Source organism: Drosophila pseudoobscura, chromosome X, assembly GCF_009870125.1.
Source record: "Drosophila pseudoobscura strain MV-25-SWS-2005 chromosome X, UCI_Dpse_MV25, whole genome shotgun sequence".
In the NCBI taxonomy this organism is placed as follows: Eukaryota; Metazoa; Arthropoda; class Insecta; order Diptera; family Drosophilidae; genus Drosophila; species Drosophila pseudoobscura.
This window is the reverse complement of record NC_046683.1, coordinates 57,694,342-57,717,361: the sequence shown is the minus strand read 5'-3', so window position 1 is coordinate 57,717,361 and position 23,020 is coordinate 57,694,342. Positions and strand designations below refer to the sequence as shown.

At 53.1% G+C, this 23,020-nt stretch overlaps 2 protein-coding genes across 5 annotated transcripts; one reads left to right on the top strand and one right to left on the bottom strand.

Moving 5' to 3' along the window:
* Positions 1-142: 142 nt before the first annotated feature.
* On the bottom strand, positions 143-22,438 carry fwd (phosphatidylinositol 4-kinase beta fwd). Of its 4 annotated transcripts, none has more exons than XM_001352463.4 (12): positions 21,280-22,438; positions 9,790-11,360; positions 6,245-6,356; positions 5,402-5,687; positions 5,143-5,319; positions 2,431-5,037; positions 2,246-2,364; positions 2,044-2,181; positions 937-1,211; positions 772-860; positions 539-703; positions 143-475 (listed from the first exon to the last, which is right to left on the bottom strand). In XM_001352463.4, the coding sequence occupies exons 2-12, from the start codon at positions 11,037-11,039 to the stop codon at positions 288-290; spliced, it is 5,406 nt and encodes a 1,801-aa protein (XP_001352499.3). In that variant the 5' UTR covers positions 11,040-11,360; positions 21,280-22,438; the 3' UTR covers positions 143-287. The 4 variants fall into 4 exon arrangements, with proteins under 4 accessions (XP_001352499.3, XP_015043634.2, XP_015043632.2 ...); XM_015188148.2 differs by lacking the exons at positions 9,790-11,360; positions 21,280-22,438 and adding exons at positions 6,539-6,598; positions 6,680-6,795; XM_015188146.2 differs by lacking the exons at positions 9,790-11,360; positions 21,280-22,438 and adding an exon at positions 6,680-6,791.
* ddbt (deadbeat) lies at positions 17,919-19,053 on the top strand. The gene is made up of 2 exons (XM_002135307.3): positions 17,919-18,203; positions 18,258-19,053. Exons 1-2 carry the CDS (start codon positions 18,018-18,020, stop codon positions 18,423-18,425), a joined length of 354 nt encoding a protein of 117 aa, XP_002135343.2. The 5' UTR covers positions 17,919-18,017; the 3' UTR covers positions 18,426-19,053.
* Positions 22,439-23,020: the final 582 nt, after the last annotated feature.

Below are 23,020 nucleotides of genomic sequence, written 5' to 3'. Positions count from 1 at the left end.
CTAAAATTTATCCGCATTTACACTGGATCTTAGAAGCTAGACAACATACACATTACGATAATTCAACAATGTAAACGCACACAACGAACGATTTAAGCTACGATAACAGATTTGGGTTTGGTACAATTTCATTCTTTTTTGTTTTTTGTTTTGTTTTTGTTTGTCGCTGATGTATGTTTTATACAATATTCTCTTTACAAAAAGTCAGTCCATAGTTTTGGGTATCAGCTCGGCATTTATAGTCTATTGCTTATGAAATCTGTTTAGATCTTCATAAAAAACCGTTCTCACAATATGCCATTCGTGTAGTACTGATAACCATCGTAGAGTTTGGTCGACAGACTCTTCAGCGAATCCTGGACAAGCTGTTCAACCTTGCGTTCCATTTCTGGCTCGGTTAAATTCATATGAAAGCGTTTGCGGAGATTCTGTACGGTGCCGGAGCATCCATTCTTGAAGCACGGCAAATGGGCATCTGTACCAAAGAAATGTTTCCATGTAGAACAACTTTTTGCGGGCTCTGTGCATAAAAACTTACTGCTGCGCATGATTTCCACAAAGTTTATGATGCGATCCATGTGCTTTCTGGCGGACATCATGCCCACGAGCAAGAGTCGATTGAATTCGCGCCAATGTTCCGAGCCGGTGCCGCCCATGACCTCAACGAATTCAGGCGTTAGCTTGAATGGGGACTGTTCGAAGCCTGCAAAAAGCCAATACAGTTGATTAAACCTCCATCCACGGCCCATCCACGGTGCGCCAGGTACCTACCCAAGTTCTTTGGAGATATACTCAGAATGAAGCCAAAGTCGATGTGTATTATGTGTCCGTCCGAATGGAAGAGTATGTTGCCATTATGCCTGTATGGGGGACGGATGGATCGACGACTGTCAGTGAAGGTACAAGCGAAGGTGCGCGTGTGGGCTTCGATCTTACCTGTCCTTGACTTGCAGCAAGTAGGATATCAGACAGTAAGCAGCACAGCTCTGAACGAAGTTCTTCTGTGCCCGGCAAAAGCTTTCGCCCGTCGGTGTGCCGTACTCGTCGATGAAGTAGTCCCTCAGCGACTTGTTTGAGTTCTTTTTGATTTGATGCAGGGAGACGGTGTTCAGGATGGGTTCAATGAGCCCGCTGTCGTTCGACAGACAGACTATCTTGTACGGACGCACCCACAGGTCCACTTGCTCCTCCTGCCAAATTATTTTAAACATCTGCAAGAAACAGACACAAGGTCGTATGGTTAGAGCCAGGCAAAAAGCTAGCCACAAGGCTGTAAGACTTTCCATCTACCCAAATACATAAACTATGATATTCCCTGAATTGGTCCGGAAAATATATGCAACGGCCACCCGGAAGCATTCCTGACGGACCTGCACTTGGTCCACAAATCCACACACCGAAATAAAAGAGAGAGCCTTATGGGAAAGGCATGCAGTGCGAGCGAGAGATGCACATATGTGCATGTCATGCTATCTCTCTCTCATACCGAATTTCGCCCAGTCTAATCTTAGACTCCCAACACGCCTATCGGAAGGACAGATACACCGAAACGGCACTGAAGGCGCCTTTAAAAACATCCTCCCGACCGCCATCACGGGTGCACTGACGGACTTGGGGGTCGATTCCCGGACAGCTGGCCTAATCGAGCAGATGCTACAATGCAGGACCATTGAGGCATCTTGCCAAATATCTTGGCCTGATCCTCGATTGGAAATTGAGCATAGAGGACATGGTAAAGAAGGCCCAGTGGCCCAGTGGCACACGCGCCTCCAGAGCTCTCAGACTTCGGCTTCGGGGGGCCCCTTTGCTCACGGACACTTCGGACTTTTCCGAAATCCAACCAGGAATACTGTCCAAATGCCCCCGGATGGGACTGCATTTAAACTGCAATAAGTTTCTCGCCACGGCTGGGGCAATGGGAAGGGGCACATGCCCATGCGGCATCACAATGGACCTTCAATGGGTCCAAGGGAGCCGGGGGAAGGATCGTGCCGTCCCCCTCTAGTGCCAGGGAGTGGCAAGGAAGAGGAATCCAAATTGTACCTGCAACAGCTGTGTGGCCATGAGCTCCTGCCGCAAGTCGTCGCCACATTTGACAATGGCCGAGAGCAGTCGCCAGTTGGATAGGTGCCCGTAGGGCGAAGACTCGCGAATGAGCTTCTCCTTCTCGTGCCAGGGTTCCTGCGTGGAATAAAGGGATTACGTTTCGGGGCCAATAGATCGCGTGTCGTTTAGAAGTATTTACCTTTAGGGCCGCTGCCGAGGGATCTTCTGGGTCGTTGCTGAACGATTTCGTGTTCTCGCAGCTCAAATTGTTGCAGTGCCGCGAGCGCACGTCGCCGATGTTGAAGACAATGGGTGGTCCTGCAGAAGAGGCCGTGAAGCGGCTGTAGACACGCTCTGGACAATGTTTTCGGGCAGAGAACTCACCTTGGTCCCTTGAATCGCACGAGTCCAGCGACATCTGCGAAACAGCATCCCGCTCGCTCATCTTGCGCATGTTTAGGTACTGGGCCGTAATCTCGTCGTCCTCCTGCGACCACACATCGTCCTCATGGACCTGCAGGCCGCCCAGCGAGAGCGGGTTGCCGCAGCAGTTGTGCGAGCCGCCGTCGCCGCAGCCCCCGCCGTCTGCATCGGCGGTCTTTTTTCGGCGGCAGCTTGAGCTCTGGTGGCTGCTGCTGCAGCTGGAGGTGCGGCTGCAGCTCAGGTGCTGGTGCGAGTTCAGGCAGGAGCCCTCCAAGTGCTCCTCGCTCTTGGTGTGGCGCAGCGAGGGCATCATTTTGGGTATCAAGGGGGAGGTGTAGATGTCGGGCACCTCGACCACCTCCACGTAGATGATGTACGGGGTCTTGTCCTTCGAGTTGAGCACGGCCGTCTTCTCCTCCGTGATGCGAACGACATGGTGCGGAATGTCCGAGTAGAGCGGCAGCCACACTCTGGCGGGCAGGTTTTTGTTGATTAAATTGAGGAACATGCGCAACGCCGAGGTCTTCTCCGCCTTCGAGGGCAGTGAGGTGAGGTTCTTGCCCACGTTCATCAGCGCCTTCATGAACTCCTTCTGCGGCGCGGTCTTTGGGGCGCCGCAGCTGCAGAGCGTTCTCTGGCCCAGGAGGCCGTTCACCTGGCCCCGCACCGTCTCGAAGCAGGTGCAGCCGTTGTCGAAGGCATGCCCAGAGGTAAGGTCCCCGAGGCACAGTTTGGTGGGCGCCGTGGGCAGCGTTTGGGTGGTGAACGGCAGCTGCTGATAGATGCGGTGCGACATACTGAGGGTGTGTGGGGATCGTGAGTCGGTGAGCAGCACTGTGGCATCCGACTGCGAGCGGTAGTGCGTTTTCTTGGCGAAGGCCACAATCGATCTCGCCTCAGCGCCGCCACCGCCACCGCCGCCACCGCCGACCGCGCTTGTGTTGGCCGCCTTCAGCTCGTTGAGCGCCTGTTTCTGCTCCCTTTTCGAGAAAATTTCCTTCATGAGCGCCAGCTTGGACTTGCGGGTGCCGCTGTGCGGGTTGCTCAGCGAGTCCACCTGGTAGTTGTAGGCCTCCAGCAGCCACACGCACTTGAGCGAGAAGTCCACGGACTTGCGGCACCGAATGGTCAGATAGGGGTCCAGGACCTCGGCCAGCTCGTCCATTTGTATGTACATGACGATCAGCTGCGGGATGTACAGGTCGACCTCCTGGTCCGGGAAGCTGAAGATCTTGTTGCCAATGAAGCTGAGCACGCCCGGCTCCTTCGAGTAGAAGAGATAGTGCACGGCGAAGTGTATGTTGAAGACCGGCGACTCGAAGAAGCGCAGCAGTCCGCTCTGGCCCTTCTCGGGCTTCATCAGCACGTCCGTGGTGGGGGCTCGCTCGCTTATGAAGTACTTGACCACGCCGGGCACGGGCACCTTCAGCTTGTGCAGCGAGTTGATGGAGGAGCTCTTGGCCAGCGCGCCTTCGGTGGCGCCGTCAGCTTCTGCTCCAGGTAGCCGCAGGTTGAGCGTTCGCTCCTTCACCTTCGTGTCGGTCGATGTGTCCGACGGGAGGTGCAACTTGGAGTCTCCTGCTGCAACGGACGATTCCGTGGGCGTGGCGACCGGCGTACTGGCCGCTGAGCTGGCCGCAGCCGCCGCAGCAGCGGCTGCTGCCTTCTTGCTGGAGTTGGACGTGAGCAGGCTGAAGAACTCCTTCTTTTTGGAAATGTCCGTCGGGGACTTAACCTGCTCGTGCGGGGCTGTGGCGCCCCCACTCGAGGCATTCAGCAGGGCCGTCGGCGCCGTGTGGTCCGGCTGCTGTTCGCCCACCTTCTGCTTGGCCGCGTTCTTCTTCTCGTGGTTCTCTATGATGCTCTGGGCCGTGCGGAAGATGGCGTTCTTGGTGGCTCCGAAGAAGTTCTTGAACAGCACCTGGTCGTTCTTGGTGCTCTCAGTGGGTGTGGGGGTGGCTGTAGGTGTGGGTGTCGCCGATGGCGTGGCCGGCGTTGTTGCCGTAGCGCTCGATGTGGACGTGGCCGTGGCCGCGAGCGTGGGCAGGGGCGGTGGCAGAGGCGTGGCGGTAGTTGACGTCAGTGTCGATGCATCCGCATTCGTAACATCCCGATCTGGGTCCATATTTAGGTCGTCGTCGTCCACTGGCTCGATTTCATTGGGCGCCGTTCCCAGCTCAATGTTGATGGCCGCCCGGGACATGTTCATGACGCGATACCGGGTCCGGTCGTCGACGCCAACGTCCACGCCACGCTCCTGATGCTCTGACATCTGCTTGGCTTGCTCCAGGGCGAGCTGCTGCTGGCGCCTCTGCTTGCGCGACGGACGCAGAGTGCGACAGTCCAGCTCGTTGGCGACTGCGTGGGGCGGATAGAAGCAGCGATGATCCGACTGCATTATGTTGTACTCCTCGTCTATGGATGTCGTCTCCATCATATCTATGCACTCCTCCTCGGCGTCTGCGTCAGCGTCTGCTTCCGCGTCCATTTCGCCCGAATCCAGCGATTCATGGGAGTGACAAATGCGATTCAAGGACAGTTGGTCTGACTCCGAGCCACAGATGATGCCTACGATCAAGAGGAGGTAAGAGTGTTAATGAGGAGCGACTGCCCACAGGATTACGGAAAAGTCAGGGCCATGTCTGTTCTCGATTTGACATCTACAATATTTACCAGAGTCGTCTGATCCTAGGCTGGTGAGATCCTCTCGTTTCTTGCTGCTGCCGGCGCTGCTGCAGCTGTTGTTGCTGCTGTTGCCACTGCCAATGGCGCCGACCAGCTCCGGCCCCACAGACTCCGCCACCGACTCGCTGGACTTGGGCCTCACGCGCAACGTCGGACAGGCCTCCACTGAAAGGAAGAGGAAATAGGTTTCGGGTTAGATCGGGCCGATCGTTAGAGAACTGGCAGCAGCTGCCCGGCGCTTACTTACCCACGGCACTGGGCACTCCTCCCCTGCAGGGGGCATGCAAACAGATCGATGGCTGATGCTTCTGGCTCTGCTGTACCTGATGTTGCACCTTCGGCGTTAGGGTTGTCGGTGCCAGAGACGCCACGGACGTGATGGTGATGGCTGCCGTGGGTGTCGTTGGCGGGGAGAGGGCTGCCGTCACACTTGCCGCTGTGGTGGCAATCTTCGAGCACATATTCGTCCCTAGTATGGACGAGGGAGAGCAGAATGTGTTCTCGGTATCGGCATTGGGGGATGACACTTCGACCTGGATAGGGAATGTGGAATGTATAGAATATATAGAATAATGAAGGCCCACTCCAGCTCCAGCTCCAGCTGCAGCTGCCGCTTTCGCCCTCTCTTCCACTTCCCCTTATTTACAGTTTAGTGGAAGAAGAAGAACGGGGACGGGTACTGGCACTGGCACTGCTTTGCTTTGCTTTGTGGCTGGTCTTGATAACCAGAAAAGTACATAAATATTAAGCACAAAAGTGAGTGCAAAATGTGAATAACAATGCCAGCCAGCGGCAACGATAAAAATATAAATAAACACACAGCGCATCGCCCATACAAACACACACCAGAACACACACACACACACACACACATGTGCTTAGATAGAGACTTAGAAACTTTCCAGGTTTTTGCTACTTTCGGCAAGTGCACATGCATGTAGCGGTAGGCGGAAGGCGGCAGGCTGTATGAGTGTATGGGAGATACGGGCGCCATCAACAAGGTTACTCGCTGACATCTGCTGTGGAATGTTTGGGCTGGAATGGCAGAGGCGGGGGCGGGGGCAGGGGCAGGGAGGGTACAAACACTCACCTCTGGTATGCGTTGCAGGGCACTGTCGAGGCTGCGATTCCGATGATGCTGGGTGTGATTGATGCGTGTATTGGTCACCTGAGAGACGGGCGGCAGCCGTATGCCCATGGATCTGCGAAAATAAACGAAACAGAGTGCAGAGTGCACGGCACGGAACTTAAGTTAGTTAGTGTATGGAAAAAATCAATGTACTCGCGTATCTGTTGCCGAGATTTCTTTACGTACAGCCCTCCCCACCCCAGCACACAGTATGTTTCGGACACACACACACACACACTAACAAGTAGAGCTTACTTCTGCGTCGCAGTTAGGTTATCATATCGGTCGAAACTATTTACAGCTGGATAGGGACAGCTAGATAGATAGATAGATAGACAGAATGGTGCATATACACAGACGCCCTTTAAATTAAATTAGCAACATTCACATGCTTACGGGAATTCCACACAAACACACGAACACTGCAGAGTGTTGTAGAGAACAATGCGCGTGAAACATAAAGAAACACAGACACATGGACTACACACTCGCTACAAGCACCCGCACACCCGCACACCCACACCCACACACCCATACACCCACACAGCACGACGACAACACAATAAAAAGCCAGCGCGAGAGGAGAGCGAAGCTCCGAGCCGAGAGAACAAGTGAAAACAACGCGCGTGAAGCCCGCATACGCTTGCAAGCACCGAAAGAGCTTTCATCACAGCTGATTCGGGCAGCTTTCGGGGCCTTTTGCGAAAGCCCTGCGAGGGCCGATTCACAAGTCACTGGCGCGCAGCCAGCAGAGTTTTGTGTGTTTATCAGCGCTATCTCCTTCAATGTGTTACGTGGACGGTTATCAGCGGCCACGATAAGCGGGAAAGTTTGATAACCAGTTCCACAGGCCACCACAGGCCTGGCCAGGGCATATGGGGACACGACCTTCAGAGGGGAGTTGGGCCCTGCTTGCCCTGCAGGTGCAGCAGCCGCAATTCGGTATCGTTTCCGATAGATCGATAGATCGATGCATCGATAGTTGCCCCGTCCAGATAGTGGATCGATGACATCTCATTTCGCATGCGGGTCGTCGCTTGTTGTCTGCCGGAGATGGCTACTCCACGTCGCTGACGTCGTGTCTGGCAATGTGCACCATTGGGAGGGGGTTGGTGGGGGGTTTGGGGAGGGGCGGCTGGTTGTTGGTTTTGTTGTTTGCAAATTTCATGCATTCCAAGCCGCAATAGTTGTCTCGTTGTGTCAATTATTTACGCATTTGCATTCATTTAGAGATCTTTCGCCGCCTGTCCCAGTCCCTCTCCCCCACACCATCAACCCACCCACTTGGGTGTTGATTGCCATTGCCGGCTTATTGTGTCCGTCACTCCGACCGCAAATCACGTATCGGCTTTTACGTAATTGCACCTGAAAACGAACCCAGTCCGAAGGGGGTACCAAAGGGGACGGGTGGTAGCATTCTAGCAGGTAATATGCAGACGATCATCAGGTGACACTCTATTTCCAGTCGATGCCAAATGCACGTCTCACCTCTGACCCCTGCACACAGCGGCGGTTCAACGACTCGCGTCAGCCGCGGCGCTTCTGTGGCCATTCGGAGAACGAATCGCCCGCAAAGTTTGTTGACCAAGTCGAGAGCTTGGCCATTCATCAGTGGCACACTCGCACTTGTTTGCCTCCGGTGTCGTCAATGGTGCAGTCAGCCATCGGAGCGGGGCTCCAGATTGCCGGAGTTATCGGTGGGTGGGGGGGGGCACGCTTCTTGGCAAATACTAGGCACTACCCCATTTGGCATTTGATTTGAGTAGTTCTTCCCTCTCCTCAATGGATGGGCTACCACATGAAATGCCTTTGAACTTAAAATACAGGAAGTCCGCAATCCATTCGTGGGTGTGGGGTGAAGGGTGTGGGGGGTGGGGGTGGTGCGTGGTGCAGGTCCTTCAGAGCGAAGAAGCAACTAACGAAATTAAACATTAACGCAGGAAAAGCTGCACACAGGACGAGGCAACAAGAAAGAGTGGGGGAGAGAGAGACAGAGCAGGAGCAGGAGAGAGGGTGGTGGTGGTGGTGGTGCGGGTGCTTTTTGCTACCTATGACAAGGTGCGACAGTGTGGGACAGGGCTGGCTGTTCGCCGGTGGCGGCGGCGCACGCACCCAGCAAAAACCAGGGTGTGGCACGTCATCTGCAGGTACCCCACACACAGATACACAGATACAGAGACACACAGTCACACAGACACGTACGTACACCAATACACGTGCCAGTACATAAACATAGGTATGCACGAGCATAATGAAATCATTTCGTGGCGCTATTAAAGACAGAAACAGAAACAGAGACGGCATGTAAATAGTGCGAAGGGTGGCGAGGGTTCAACTCCAAGCTTGTGGGGCGGAGAGGGGGTGGGGGGGGAGGGGTCTGCTCGGTTCTTGGGTCATGCCTGAGAATATTACACATTTCGGGCAGCTGCCACAGCAGCGCGTGTCAATTAGCCAAATGCGATGCCATTTCGGAGGGCCAAAGGCCAGAGACGCACAGAGGCCTCCCTCCGATCAGGTGCTTGGGTGGTGGGCAAGCCCAGCCCCCGCCCCTGCCCCTGCTCAGATCTTAGATTCAATTAAGTTGATTAACAAAGAGAGAGATGGGGCAGGGGCACGAAGCACGAGGCAGAGCTCGGCTCTCCAAGAAACCCACAAACGACTGCGTCTTGGGAGACGACAGGTGGCATGCCAGAGCTTAAGAGTGTGCGGCACACACGGCTGTTGCACTGTTGCATATTTAATGTCCCCCTCCCCTCCCCCCGTCCCCCCTCAGCACCGCACCCATAAGCTGCTGACTTATTGCTTACTGATTTACTGCATATTTACGATGGAAAATAATGACAAAGAGCTTGGCCCACATCTCGCAGGGTGTTGGGTCCCCACCCCACCCCACACCACCCATGCCACCAGCCACCCACTCGTTACCCGATGCCGGAGGCAAGTGCACGTTTTGCATGCTCTCGAAACATTCCATCGCCAGCGACAGCGCCATCGCCATCGACATCGCCAAAATGCATCAATGAATATTCAAATTTGTTGTGTTTGTTGCTGCAGCCTCTGGAATTTCGAATTCCGATGCCAGAACCCACATAGAACCCACGACGGACGCACTCGACGGCCGTACGTGACGGACAGCAGGATCCAAACAGAAGGCCCATCTATTGGTGGGTCCAACCGACGCGCCTGCGTGTCGGCCAAAGCAGAACAGCAGGGGGGTGGGGGGCCACTGGGGGACTTGGCGCCTGACTACATGCACATGGGGCACGCCAAGTGACGCCAAGTGTTTTGGCGCCATTCAGTACGCAGAAGGCTCGGGGCACTGGCACACCCTGACACCCATTTCGGGGAGCAGCTGGACTTGCGTGTCGCCTTTCACCACCACCAAGCCACACACCACAAGGCTCCGATGGGCCTAAGCGGAGTCGTTGCACTCTTCCGCTGCTCAATGCCACAGCAGAGAATGGACTAGGACTAGGGAGGGGCGGGGGGCACGTTCGGGGACTCACCTGAAATCCAAGCTCAAGTTTCTTTGGTGTGTGGAGATGCGTTTGGGGGGCCCGTTGGCGCCGCTGCCGGCGCTGGCGGCCAGTCCGCCGCCGAGCCCGTCGCCCAGGGCCACGCTGAGATTGGGTCGTCCGTGGACCGAGGGCATCGAGTGGTTGAACCCGCGGCTCAGGCTGAGGCGCGGCTTCGGGTAGCGCGTGTGCTTGGGCGTGCTGGCCGCCGAGCTGACAGCCGGCACGGCCGAGGTGGACATGTGGCCGCCGCTGAGGGGCAATGTGACCGGGGCGGCCATTAAGAAGGCGGGTATATAGTTTCCATTCCCCACCGCCGTCGCAGCACCACCGTCGCGGATGTCCTGGGCGTGGCGCGGCGACGCCACCGGCGAGGTGAACGGCGGCGTCTGCGAGGATCCGTTCTCGCTGCAGACATTCGACTGGGACTGCGACTGGGAGTGGGAGTGGGACTGGGACCCCAGCGAGGAGAGCGTGGTCGTGGACGTCGAGTGCGGCTCGCAGCCGATGGCCATCGAGGAGTGACTGAGGCTGCGCGGGGGGCTGCTGATCCCGCAGTTGGCGGACGAGGCGCTGTTCAGACTCAGGCTGGGACTGGGGTGGCTCGCCGAGGTGCTGGTGCTGGTGCTTGCGCTGCTACTGGTGCTGCTACTGGTGCCCTCCGCCACCGTTGGACTGTGCACGACGGTGCTGTTGCTGTGCTCGCTGGAGCTGCTGGTGCTGTTGCAGGCGGCCGCCGAGTGCTCCGAGATGTCCTCGTCGTCCGTCGTCCCCGCGGCTGGGGGGTGGGGCGCCACCCAGGAGTCGCTAGACTCGAGGTTTGCATTGTCTCCGGGCGCGGGGGCGCTGGCGGGGGCGACATCCTTTCCGTTCATATTGAAGTCGGAGAAGGACTCGGCGCTGGACAGGCGCACGGTGGCGGGCAGGCAGTGGTCCACCACGTCGGCGCCGGAGGCGTCCTCCGCCACTCCCACGCCCACCGCGGGGGAGAGCAGCTTGTTGGCAGTCTCAATCTCGCGGATGTGCCGCAGGTACTGGTAGCCGCTGCTCTGGGCCACCGCTTTCTTCTTGGCCACTCCTCCGCCGACACTGGCTATGCTGATGCTGACGCCCACCAGGCCGCCGTTGTGGCTCTGTTTGGCGTCGCCCGGAGGCGCCCCGACGCCGTTCGTTGCAGCCGGCGCGTTGCCGCCTGCCGCACTGTTCTTCTTGCCCTTAAATGCAGATATGACGGAGTTCATTTTGATGGCTGTTCCTGGAGCGGTGCGAGGGGGGGAGAGTGTGTGTGAGAGTGTGGGGAGTGTGGGTGTGGGTGTGGGCTCCCACTTGGCTTCCTTCCGAGTTTCCCGTCTAGTTGGCGGCTCCTTGGGGCACAACCCTCGAATTGCTTTCGTTTTCCATTGCACGGGGATGCGTTCTCGATTGAGCGGCTATGCTGTGGCGCATCGTCCTTGTGCCCTGCCGAGGAGGGGGTGTGGGGGGGTGTCGAATGATCAGTCAGTCGAATGCTCAATGGAACACGTTCGTGTGGCCATCCTATCAGCACTTCCTAAGGTTTTTGGCTGGAAAGATACAAACAGAAATTGGATGTGTCAATGGGGAATAATTCCAATAGAGAGATGTGAGAAAGAGGGGGGCACTCCACCCTTCTTTGGGGTGTCTTTTCCTGGCGCCTGATCCTACAAGACCCTGGTGTCCTGCCTGACCTGTCCGAGAGTGTCTGTATCTCTTGGATACATGTCTAAATGTATCTGTCCGTCTCTCGGAGAGAGCAGAGAGCGGATCACGAGAGCGGTCGTCACAGAGAGCCCTCAAAAGCCATTAGTTATCATTGAAAAACCCCCCGAGAACTACTGTTAAACACTCACTAAATAATAAATACCAATAAACATTCTATTAATTAACACTCCTGCATGTTTGTGTGTGTGTGTGTGTGTGTGTGTGTGTCCGTGTGTAGGTGTGTGTCGTGAGCGCAACGAATAAAAATAAATCGTGTGAGCATTTAAATATAAATCGCAGTCGATTTGTATTAGGAACTCGCGTTTGCCAAGAAATATGCCAAATAAATACTCTTCGGATTGTTCAATGACGATGAAAGTCCAAAAAGTATATCGAGGGGGGGGGGGGGGGAGAGAGAGGGATGGTGGGGCACAGCCTTGACCCATTTATTTCGTTGGCCACGAACCCTGCCGCCTTCCGCCTGCCGCTACGACTTTTTCTTGGCTTCCTTCCGGCACTGTGCCACATGGGAATGTTGCAGCCTGTGTTTCTGGGCCAAAGGGGGAGGTGCGTTGCGGTGCCTGGGACCCCGACAGGTGCGAAGATCCGAAGCTGGGCCTTGTCTTATCGCCATCCTCGTTGACCCCCCCACCCCCCCCTCACACGGATGCGCCGCTTTCATCGAGTCATTCATATTTCATGAGCTGCTGAACTGACCCCAATTATGCGACCCCTCCCCGTGAGGAGCTGGGGCTGGCCTTTTTTTGTATCTGTATCTGCGCAGTGCGTCCGCAGGTGATTCACACGAGGCGAGGCGAGGCGAGTGATCCACCCACAACGACACAGGCACATGTACTGTGTGTGTGTGTGTGTGTGTTTGAATGATTATAATTATCTATGACACATTCACGAGTGCGATTGTGGATTCATTTCGGTGCTTGATTGCTCGACCATCAACAAAAACACTTGAAAAGAACACTCCAAGAAGGATCCGAGCTGCTGGCCCCCGAACTTCTGCAAAACTGGCGTCTGTAATGGGTAAGAGGGACGCAGAGGGCAGACGAAGCTGAGGTGGAGATGTGCGACGCGGACAGTGCGTTCAATTAGTGGAAGTGCAAACATTGGTTAATTAAAAACTCCAAAAAATGAACTGTTGCGTGTCATTCGTTTCTTTGGTTGTGGCCGCAACCTTGGACCATGCCTCTTCCCCCCCCCCCCCCCCTGTAGTCCACCCTCCTCCCCCTGGCTCCCTGGCTGTGCCCCGTGCGTCATTCTATTTAAAGTGGCCACACAATACGTCGTGAAAGAAGCGTCGGACATTCCGCGCTGGACCCAAGCACGCCCGCCCTTTACCCTTTCCCCTATCCCCTATCCCCCTTCCGTGCTACCGTCCGGAGCGGGGGCCGATGAACGATAACACAGACTAGCACATGGTCTGCTGTAATAAGCAAAATTGTATAACGTTCGGGCACGAAGAGGCCGACGAGAATTCTCGCACTCGACGGCCAAGGCGTCGGCAAGCACATTCCATTGTTTTACGATCTGGAATTTCCAGTTGTTGCGATTTGATCTATGGATCCAAGGCACTACCAGTGCCTTTTTTGTGGGTCACACAAGGCAATCCATTCCATGACGTTCCATACCGTTCCGTTCCTTCTGAAGAGAGAATGCCACTCGTCCGATCCGAGCGAGTGAGAGAGTCCACTTGACGCACCACTACGATCAAATTTCGGGCTCCTTGAGAGGATTCGGAGGAGGAGGGAGGCGAGTACTTGGGTAAGGAACAGATTGTGTCCTTGGGAATCGCCTGGAAGTGGCTTATCAGTGAAATGGGATCCTGGGTTAAGTGCTTCCCAGCGATTTGTAATCGGAGCCCCGCCGCCCCAGGAGAGGCAAGGGTGGCAAGCGGTTCAGGGCCTACAGGGTGCCTGCAGGCCGTGGTCTGTGATCAACTGGCATTTACGAACACCAACGAAAACGAAAAGGAAAACTCGTTATGCACTTGCTCCCTTCTTTTGCTGCTGTTTGTGTGTGTGTGTGTGTGATTGCACAATCCGACAATTGTTCTGGTCTGCTGTAGTCGTCGGCCTTCGCTCCACTGTAACGTCACGAAGTGGGCCAAAATGTAGCCGAACGACGGACGAGGCACGACCCGTGCACGCCGCGACTTTCCACCTTTTGGACACCGAACCGCTCTTGCAAAGATTCTGTTGTGGCTGTGACTGTGGCTGTGGCTTGTAGCGAGCGAGCTCTTTTTATTACATTCCATCAACGTGAACTTGAGTCAAACAAAAGTCAAGAGGGTTCAATGGCAATTAGCGGCGACACAAAAAACCACACGAGTATCGAAGAATGCGGGTATCGGCAGGGAAGAGAGGAGAGGAGAGCAGACTGGATCCAGCTATGCATGGTGGTCCGCTAACCCTCGTTCGGGTCTTATTTTACGCTCGGCTCTAACGAGAGCCCAGTGAAAAGAGAAAGAGATTTCGTATGCACACATTCCACATTTTCTGTACGGCAGTAAAATGGAAAGCACTCTGCTCTGTTCCCCCAACCCCCCCCGCGGATCCCTCTCGCCCCACGCTTTGGGGCTTGTCTTCTTTCGCTGGGGGGGGGGGACACGCCCATGTGGAAAGCCAGACATGTAGCGCGTCAGTCATGAGCCAGCAATCAATCAAAGCTCCGGCATGCATCCATCTCCAGCGCAGAGCAGCGCAGCAGCAGCTACGGAAAGCAACGAGTTTTCCGAGCGCCACAAAGGGGGGATGGCAGGGGGGGATTAAAAGATTTGCATACGGAAAGAGGCAGTACACAGCGCACTCGTCGCATTCCGATTCTATGTGTATTTTCGACTTGGGTCTGGGCAGTACCTGTTCCTGATCGGATCGGACCGGAAGTGAGCGTCACGTCGCGTCACACGCATGGAACGGAATGGAATATCGGAGCAGAAGAGGCTGCGCCAGAGGTGATCCACGCCCTGGACCTGCTCGAACAGATGTACATGGATAATGCACCCAGATCTTATCCTACGCCTCAATTACGGAGACACAGATCCCGCATTTGCCCCTGCCCCAGCCCCAGCCGCAGCCGCAGCGGCTTCAACGGTTTCTTGTTCCCCGGGCCCCGGGGATCGCCGGGCAGGCATCCATTTGACAAACACACAAAGCATTAAGAGCAGAACAGAGCGGCACAGCGCATGTCAGCGAACTTTGGACAGAGAGGAGAAGGAACGTTTGGAGCATGCGATCGCTCGTCGGCTCCCCGTTTCATTAACTGCAAATTGAAAATGTTCAATTTGTGCAGCTGCAGCTGCAGCCACTGCCAGAGAGCGCACAGAGCCCACAGAGCCCACAGAGCTCACAGAGCACTGCATCATAACAGATCGTTAAAATGGTTGGCTGCTCGCATTCACAGCATTCTTCTGATGCAGCAGCCCCCGCCCCCACACACTGAATGGAGGAGCCCCTGAAATGGATTCAAAAATTCTTCGAGCCGGGCATTTTTGTAATTTCATGCATCATGTCATCCCCCCCAGCCCCCCGCCTATCCCATCGCCACAGCACAAAAGATGCAATTATTATTTCATGTTCCACATAGCCTGAGTGCAGCTGCAGAGCCCCAACCCCCAAACGCGTTCTCCTTTGCATAGAACTATCCAAGGCGAAACTTTCCCGGACGAGCGGCTCTCCAAGCGGGGCCTCCTTAGAGGCGACGAACGTGGAGCGACAGGCAGGACTCTTGCAACTCCCTTCGATTAAAGCAGGTTTCCGGATGGCTCATCTCCGAGAGGCGCAGGCGCAGGGCGTGGTCCTGTCTGCTTAGGAAATTTAAAGTGTGCCCGGAAAAAGCCCGGAATGCTGCTGCACGGATGGGGGGGACGAGGGGGGAGCAGTTTCTGGCTCCAGCGAATGACAATGAATTAATTTTTGGAAAGGAATTCCCATTCGGCGTTTGGCTCGGTTGGAGCCAATTAGCATTTTGCATTGGCATTAGCTGTGCGTGTGTGTGTGTGTGTAATAGGTGTTGAATAGCGGTAATGGACCGCCATTGTATGGGCCTCAGCAGCGACACACTTTTCGGCACTTTCTCGTGGCGAAGGTCGTTCGACAGATACCGTTTAAAAAAGAAAAAAAACACGAACACGAATTTGCACAACAATCGGCAGTCGGCAATCGCCAAAAGGTGCTCCCCGTTTCATAACCCAAACATCAAGTGCAACTGCATTCCGCAGCATTTGGCCCCGTCTCTGGTGCTCGAGGGAGGGGTCCAGGGGGGGGCCAGAGATGGCACTTTCTATCTCCGACCACACGGCCCTACAGCCACAGCCACTGGGAAGCCAACCGCAGCAGCAGCCACTACTTACGTAGTGCCAATCCGAATCTAGAGTTTCGCGTTCCGCAGCGGTTTGGCTAATAAAGAAAAGCCCCACCGCAGCCAACGGCTCGAGTCGCAGGCGGCAGAGAGATAGACACAGAGACACAGAGATGCTGAGATGCAGAGATAGATGCAGATACTCGTGTGGTGTGTACATTCGCTGATATCCAGAAACTGGCTCCGCTCGAGATACAGATACAGATACCTACGTGACTGGCGGGCTCATTTCAGCGTACGTATCAAGGTCATCCCAATCAGATCAGATCAAATGCGCGACACTCGCGCTCTACGAACAGACCATTCGAAAACTCAGCGAAACGACGAGGTAGAACCAAACGGAGTCCGAAACGAGCCGAAATCAAATGAATCGCCATCGAACGAATCGTGTGGTCAAGGGCGAACAGATCGTTGAGTGTTAGATCTCCAGCTCCAGCTCCAACTCTGTTTCCACCTCTGTCTCCACTCCACTCCCATCCAAGGATGAGGCCTGTTCTCGGTTCTGCAGGAGACAGCCACCTGGTGTTGCCCCGAGACCTGAGCAGCCACTCGACAGGTCCGGCAGAGTCGGTTCAAGTCCGTTCATTTGCGTACAAGGTGAACAGCTAGCGTGCGGTTCGGTTCGGCTCGGTTTGGGCCAGATTCCAGTACGCCTGGTATTTATCTAAATAACTTTTTCGGTGGCAGAAATGTTGCACTGCCGCACAGCCGTAGAAATTCATGGAAATCTCTGCTTCTCTGAGTCTCAGAATCACCGAAAAGGCACTTCTCTGCCACAAGAGATCCAGCTCTAAAAGCTTTCCCACGTATCGCGAGAGTCCAGGGCCAATCCCAGTCCATTATGAGTGGGGGTGGGGGTGGGGGTGTGGGGAGAGTGGTTTATTGTCACACAGCATTAATTTTCCGTTGCATTGGGGAGCAGAAGCAGAAGACAGTGGAGAGTGGAGAGCGCAAGGGGGAGAGGAAAAGCCTAATGGCCGTCTTTCATCTTTTGAGTGAAGGGAAAGTTGGATTACACAACAAAGGGGGAGGGGTAAGGGGGGGGGGGAGGCTTTAGAGGTTCCACTCGATTCCACATCAATCCCTCGCGCAAATATATCTCTGGCTACAAAATTTGGAAACAGTTTTGATCCAAAGTTTTCCCAGGGCGAGCGTGTGGCATCGGCCAGCGGATTATTACCGAAATGTTTATTTAACGATCACGAAAGTTCTGCGCGTTCAGGGAAAGTGGTTGCCCAGGCGGCACCGTAAGTACTCATTACAGTGCCAGTGCACACACCGCCATGGCATAGCGCCCGCTCGACTGGGAGGGAAGCGTGACTGCCGCCAGCTCGGAATATGCTTAATTGCCCGTACGAAATATTGCACGCACATTAAAGTACCACAGTACAAAGCAGTGCAAAGCAGTGCGGCACAGAAAGCCAGCATTCCTGCCATTCCGATCCGCGTCTTTTGCCTAAGAACTGAATTAAATGCAACAAGTAGTGGGCCGAACGGCGGAAGGCCCTGCGGAAGGGATTACTCACGACGATTGCTTCCTTCCTACGTCTCCATCTTCTTATGAGCTTATGAGCTGCGCCCTGGCCAAGCGAATGCACTCCGATTTCCAGAGTGTATTTGTTGTTCGAGGGCGATGCTTGCAAGTAAACATGATAGAGTAAACATGAAACATTAGAGTGCACAGCAGAGCCACCAGAGCCTGGACTTTGATCGGACGGATGCACGACGGAGTGTCGTCTTATCAGTGGGTCGCCGTCGCCGTCGCCGTCGCCTGCAGATCCCATTCATATAAAAATGAATAAATAATCTTCTGGGATGCTGGCACCGACGGGGGGGGGGGTGGGGAAAACGTCTCCCCTCCCCTAAATAGGTGGATGATGCATTCGCAGGCGTTCTCTGGAGATAAAGAGCGCCCGTGTGTACGTATACGGGCGACGCTCTGCCGAGCTCTGCTCCCAGCAATGCACTCTGCTTGTCTGTATAATGTAGAATGTGTATGTATTCGCATTCGAATCAGTCTTGTGTCAGTGTGTGCTGTACGTTTAACAGTTCAAAAAATATCCCCATACAGTAAACACAATTTATATAAACTTTGCTCGTAGGCAGTAGAAAAGATATCAGGCCTAGAAATGAACGTGATCAGAGCCAGAGACATTGTTGACGACCCGCGCCTGGTGGCCCCGAATCCGTACCTTAACTTTTTGCGCTACCTCAAGCGCAAGAAGCCTCGCTACGGCCTCAGGCGACTCCTGCAGGAGGCGCCCGCTCTCTGGGAGACGCTGACAGCGGCCCAGCAGAGGCTGTTCGAACAAGATGTAAGCGACGATGCGTTCTCCTCTCCCTCCCATTCTCTCTCTATTCTCTTGCAGCGCATCTTGGCACGCATCATTCGGCGCACGATTGACAGGCGTCGTCATCGCCGTCGTCGGCTGCTGCGCCGCAACCTGCGCCACCCCCGGCACGGACATGCTCAGGTACGACGACCCATCTACAACGGGCGCCGACCGCCCAGGCGCCGAGGCAGATTAAGAAAATAGTGAAGGAGGACTAGGAGAAGTCCCTCTTTCCTGCGTTGGCTCTCTTTCTTTTTCGCCGTCAGTTCAAGTTCCAGTTTAAATTTAACTTTTTGTGCTTCTGCCTCTGCTTCTGCTCGTGCTGATGCCGACTGACTGACCCACTAGCGGCCACGCATAGAACTAATTAGCTGGTAATACGAGCTCAGAGCAGCCAGGGGTCAAGCGTCGCCACGTCGAGCCAAATAACCTTACCAAAGTCCCATTGTCACCTGGCAACCGGCAACAGCAGTTTTCTGAGGCCCGAGACCACCTGCCACCTGCCACCTGCCACCTGCAATTGCTGCTTCTTTTTCATAATCAAAACGCGGAGGCGTGGGCTGCTGCTGCTGCTGCCGCTGCTGCTGCCGCTGCCGAGTGAATATGCAAACACTCTGCCATCTACTTTCACTTTTTGCACTCTTTATTGGAGAGCTGGAGAGGACCCGGAGGGGACCAAGCACTTCCGGTCGCTCCTTCCTATCTGTTGGATGCTTTTATTGTCCAGTGAACAAATTTGGCCTTTTACTTGGCGATTGTCTTCTCGCCTCCTGGGAAACCACTCAACAATTGTTATATATTTCAGAAGCACATACAAAAATAAGCAAAAGTGTATGTGTGTTTTTTTTGCGTTGATTGCGTCACCTTCTCAGAGCAACAACACTCGCAAGCGGACGAGCGGACGAGCAGACGGACGGGTAGTCGCGGCTCAAGCTGGGGAAGCCGAAAGCGCCGCGCTGATAGCCCTGCTTTGGCGACCTACGCGACCTTCCTTTGTCTGAAAGGAGAGGAGAATGTGGCTGGAAATAGTCATTATCGCTCATTGGACTCGAAAATGGATGACACCCTGGTTGATGCTCGATCGAGAGCAGTGAGCAGTGCTCACCATGGGGAACGAGATAGTCGGGAAAGGGAAGGGAAGGGAGGGCAAGCGAAGCGTGTGTTTATCAGAAACGGCAGTCTCCCATCCCAAGACACTTTCGGTTTGTCAATAAATTATTTATCAATTTTAATTTCCGCTTGCCACACAAAAGCAAAACAGAGAGACACAAAATAGCGACACTAAATGCTTCGGCTTCAGCTTCAGCTCCAACTAGTTTTCAGTTTCAGTATTCCACACGATTCGTGTTTTTGATTCGCTCCAACAACACATACACAAACGCTGGCAAACACAAACAACGAGCAGCCAGCAGCCAGCAACCAGCAAGCAGCACCGATCAACGGACGAGCGGCGCACAGTGGCTCGTTTTATTAAAACACGTTGCAAAAATCATAACTGTTTGAAATTTAATATGGGGTTTCTCAACATACATACAAGTTTGATTTTGAATAATTCCCAATTGAAGTGCAGCTAAAGATTTGCCAAATATTCAACGGGTTTTCGGATAACGAGCCACTGTGCGGCGGTTGCCCGTGATCCGTGATCGGTGATCGGCGATCGGCGATCGGCCAGTCGCCAGATTCGGAACTGTATCCCAAAACTGGTTGGCTTCTGCTGCCGTTGGAGCTGGCCGCAGGCAAATTCCCGTTTTGGATGCGGCGCATGTTTCTTTTGGACTACTCTGCTCTGCTCAAGTCTGCTCTGCTCTGCTGTTTAGTTAACTAACTCGACTATTTGGCAAGTGTCTGCAGACGCAACTTGCATGCGGATGACGGCAGGTGGATGGTGGATGGTAGATGGTGGATTGACAGCGACCGAAACGATTGCAGCGCTTATGTCATACTTATTGTATATATTGCCACCACTCGAAAGAGTAATTACAATATAATTGCCCTCTCACTGCTCACTGCTCTGGTTACAGGTTACATCGGTTAATACTCGCACACACACACACACACACACAAGGAAATCTCTGAAATTGCTTTTCAGCGAGAAGTTATCCAATTCCCAGTGCAGAAGCACCCATACCCATGTATCATATGTACATATTTATGTTTGTGTGTGTGTGCACCTCTGCAGTACTGCAGAGACGAGACGAGACGAAATGAAAACGAACGCTGGAGAGCTGAGGAAATAACCGAATCGAAGTCAAGCCCAGCTGAGCTTAGGCTTGTCTCACGGCAAAGCTTGGGGCAGAACAACGGGTTCTTTCATTCTTCTTCCTCTGCTTTGCCCTTTGTTTCCGTTTGAGGTTTCTCGCGCTTGTTTACACAGTGCTATTCGCACTCGGGCTCGGACACGGACTAGCATTTGTTTTGCTCGCTGTTCTTCAAAGGGTTCATCGACTTGCACTCGAAACGTCTGCCGCTCTCTCGGATGCAACTTGGATGCAACTTTAATTACTGATTATCGCCTATCGACGCGACGATTTCATTTTCACGCACTTCTATCAATGAACTGCACGAAAGCGGGTTTCTCCCAGTCAATGAACTGACAAAAGAAAACTCGAATGAGGAGAAAAGCCGCAAATAGAGAAATGAAACTCATCCCAGGCACATGGGGACGCCGGACCAGACAACAGAGAACAGACAACGGACATCGGACGACGGACAACGGACAACGTACAACGGAAAATAAATGCCATACTTCCGTGTTCTCCTCCCCGTGGCCTACAACGTCACCGTTGCTTCTTCTGCTCTCGCATTCCGCGGATGACTCGATTAACAATGTCAATTGTAAATGCTTCTCCCAAATATTTAAAAGTAAAGTACACAAGCCGAAGAGAGCACGATGCTACAGCAAGTACGGATGCATGTAGAAGGCGGAAGCGAAAACAACAAGGGCGGATACAGAACGGGAAGGGGACAGAGAGCAAGAGTTGCGATTTCCTTATTATCCTTATCAGTAGGAATGCTCTTCACACACTTCATGTGGGGTCGTACATACGGACAGACATACCTTATTATGGTTCAGTCCAAAGTTGATTATGCAGATGGGTGTTGGTCGGTGAGGGTGTAATCCACTTTGGGCCAATCGCAGGTTTGGCGATCTGGTATCAATTGGCGCAGATAAGCAGGGTTTGCCACTTTCACTTGTAGCTTTTCACATTGGAAATCACAAACAACGGAGCGGTGTGGAGAGGAGAGAAGAGCACAAATTCCTCCTATTATGCTTCACGCACGGTCACAGTGACGGATATAGATGCTGAGGCTGAGGCAGAGGCAGAGGCAGGTGGAAGTGAGAAGGCGCCACTGTGACACCTTTGTTGTTGCCCACGGATTTTGTTGCTTTTGCCTGCACTCTACTCTTTTCGGTTTGGTTTCTGCGAAGCCAGCTATGCCCAGCAGTAAACAATTGAATGTTGTAGTTGCACAAGCAACCACAGCTACGGCTACAACTACAACTACAGCCACGGCACAACTACACGGACGCGACTTGCAAAATCTCGTTTCGGTATTGCTGCACGAGTGTGTGTGTGTGTGTTTTGTGGGTGTATGGGTTTGTATGTGCAAGCGACAACGACAGCGAAAACTCAACGAGAAAATCACAATTTGGCGACACTTGTTTCAATATTTGATCCACATATTGCTTAATTCAACACATCTTTGTTGCTTTTTAGAACATAAACACATAAGCAGCTACTTGAACGAACAAGACACAAGCGAACACACACGGACGAAGGAACAAAAAAAAAAGAGACGCGCCCAAAACAGTGTGTATACAAGGGAATACAAGTAGTCGCGATTACTTCAATAATCTTGTTTGTTTTATGTGTATACCACATTAATTTCTGCGGGCACTAGCAAGCACAAGAGACACAACAATCCACAATTCATATTTTTATTTTCCCATTTCCATGAACATTATTTAATGTTGGTAAAAAAAAAAACACCACCGACCACGAGTTTATAAAATTTTCCCGCTGGAAAATACACAGGCACGGAACATATCATAAATTTGTTTATTTTCTTGTATTGGCTAAAAACGCCCGAACGTACAGCCGGAGCAAAAAAAAAAGGTTCAAAACTGCTCTCTATATATTAATTTAGTGTTATTTACTTCAAAACGACACGCGCAGCAACCGCTCGGTTCAAAAAAAGTGGAAGTTTTGACATTCGTTGTTCCGATGAAAAACGAGCTTAACCCACTTAACCCCCCTATATTTAAACATCTCAGCAGCTTGAATAAAACCGCCGAAAATAATACTATTTGTATATTCTTCTTGTATCCTTGATTCTTCCTCTTTCCCGACAACGAAAATATTCACGATATCTTTTACCTCAAATGCGGTAAAATTATTAAATTATTATTGTTTTCGGTGGTATTTTAAAATATCCCCTTGGTCTACAATGGGTTAATCGTTCTTCATCGAGTATTGGAAACCATATTCTTTGATTTTGATATTCGATTTGATATTACTAGCTAGCCAAGACTTCCATACCTGAACACATAATTTTATCCAATTGCTAGATCAATTTTCTTCAGGACATGTTAGTTTTGATTACTCCTTTCTATAGAATTTGGTTTAAGAAACGGTTTTAGCGATAAAGGTCAAGCAAATGAGTAATCGGTGCTAGTGCTCAATTTTGATATTCCGTTGAATAATGCTGGCTAACTAAGACTCCCAGCTCTGCCCACATAATTTTATGCCATTGATGAATAAATTTTCTACCAGATTGCGTACTTTTAAGTACTCTCT

Excerpts from the sequence above, each read along its gene's own strand:
- fwd (XM_001352463.4), bottom strand. The coding sequence starts at position 11,039 with ATGAACTCCGTCATATCTGCATTTAAGGGCAAGAAGAACAGTGCGGCA. Across the intron at positions 6,357-9,789 it reads AACTTGAGCTTGGATTTCAG|ATCCATGGGCATACGGCTGC; the intron begins GTGAGTCCCCGA and ends TTATTTTCGCAG. Across the intron at positions 704-771 it reads TATATCTCCAAAGAACTTGG|GCTTCGAACAGTCCCCATTC; the intron begins GTAGGTACCTGG and ends GGCTTTTTGCAG.
- ddbt (XM_002135307.3), top strand. The coding sequence starts at position 18,018 with ATGAACGTGATCAGAGCCAGAGACATTGTTGACGACCCGCGCCTGGTG. Across the intron at positions 18,204-18,257 it reads AGAGGCTGTTCGAACAAGAT|CGCATCTTGGCACGCATCAT; the intron begins GTAAGCGACGAT and ends ATTCTCTTGCAG.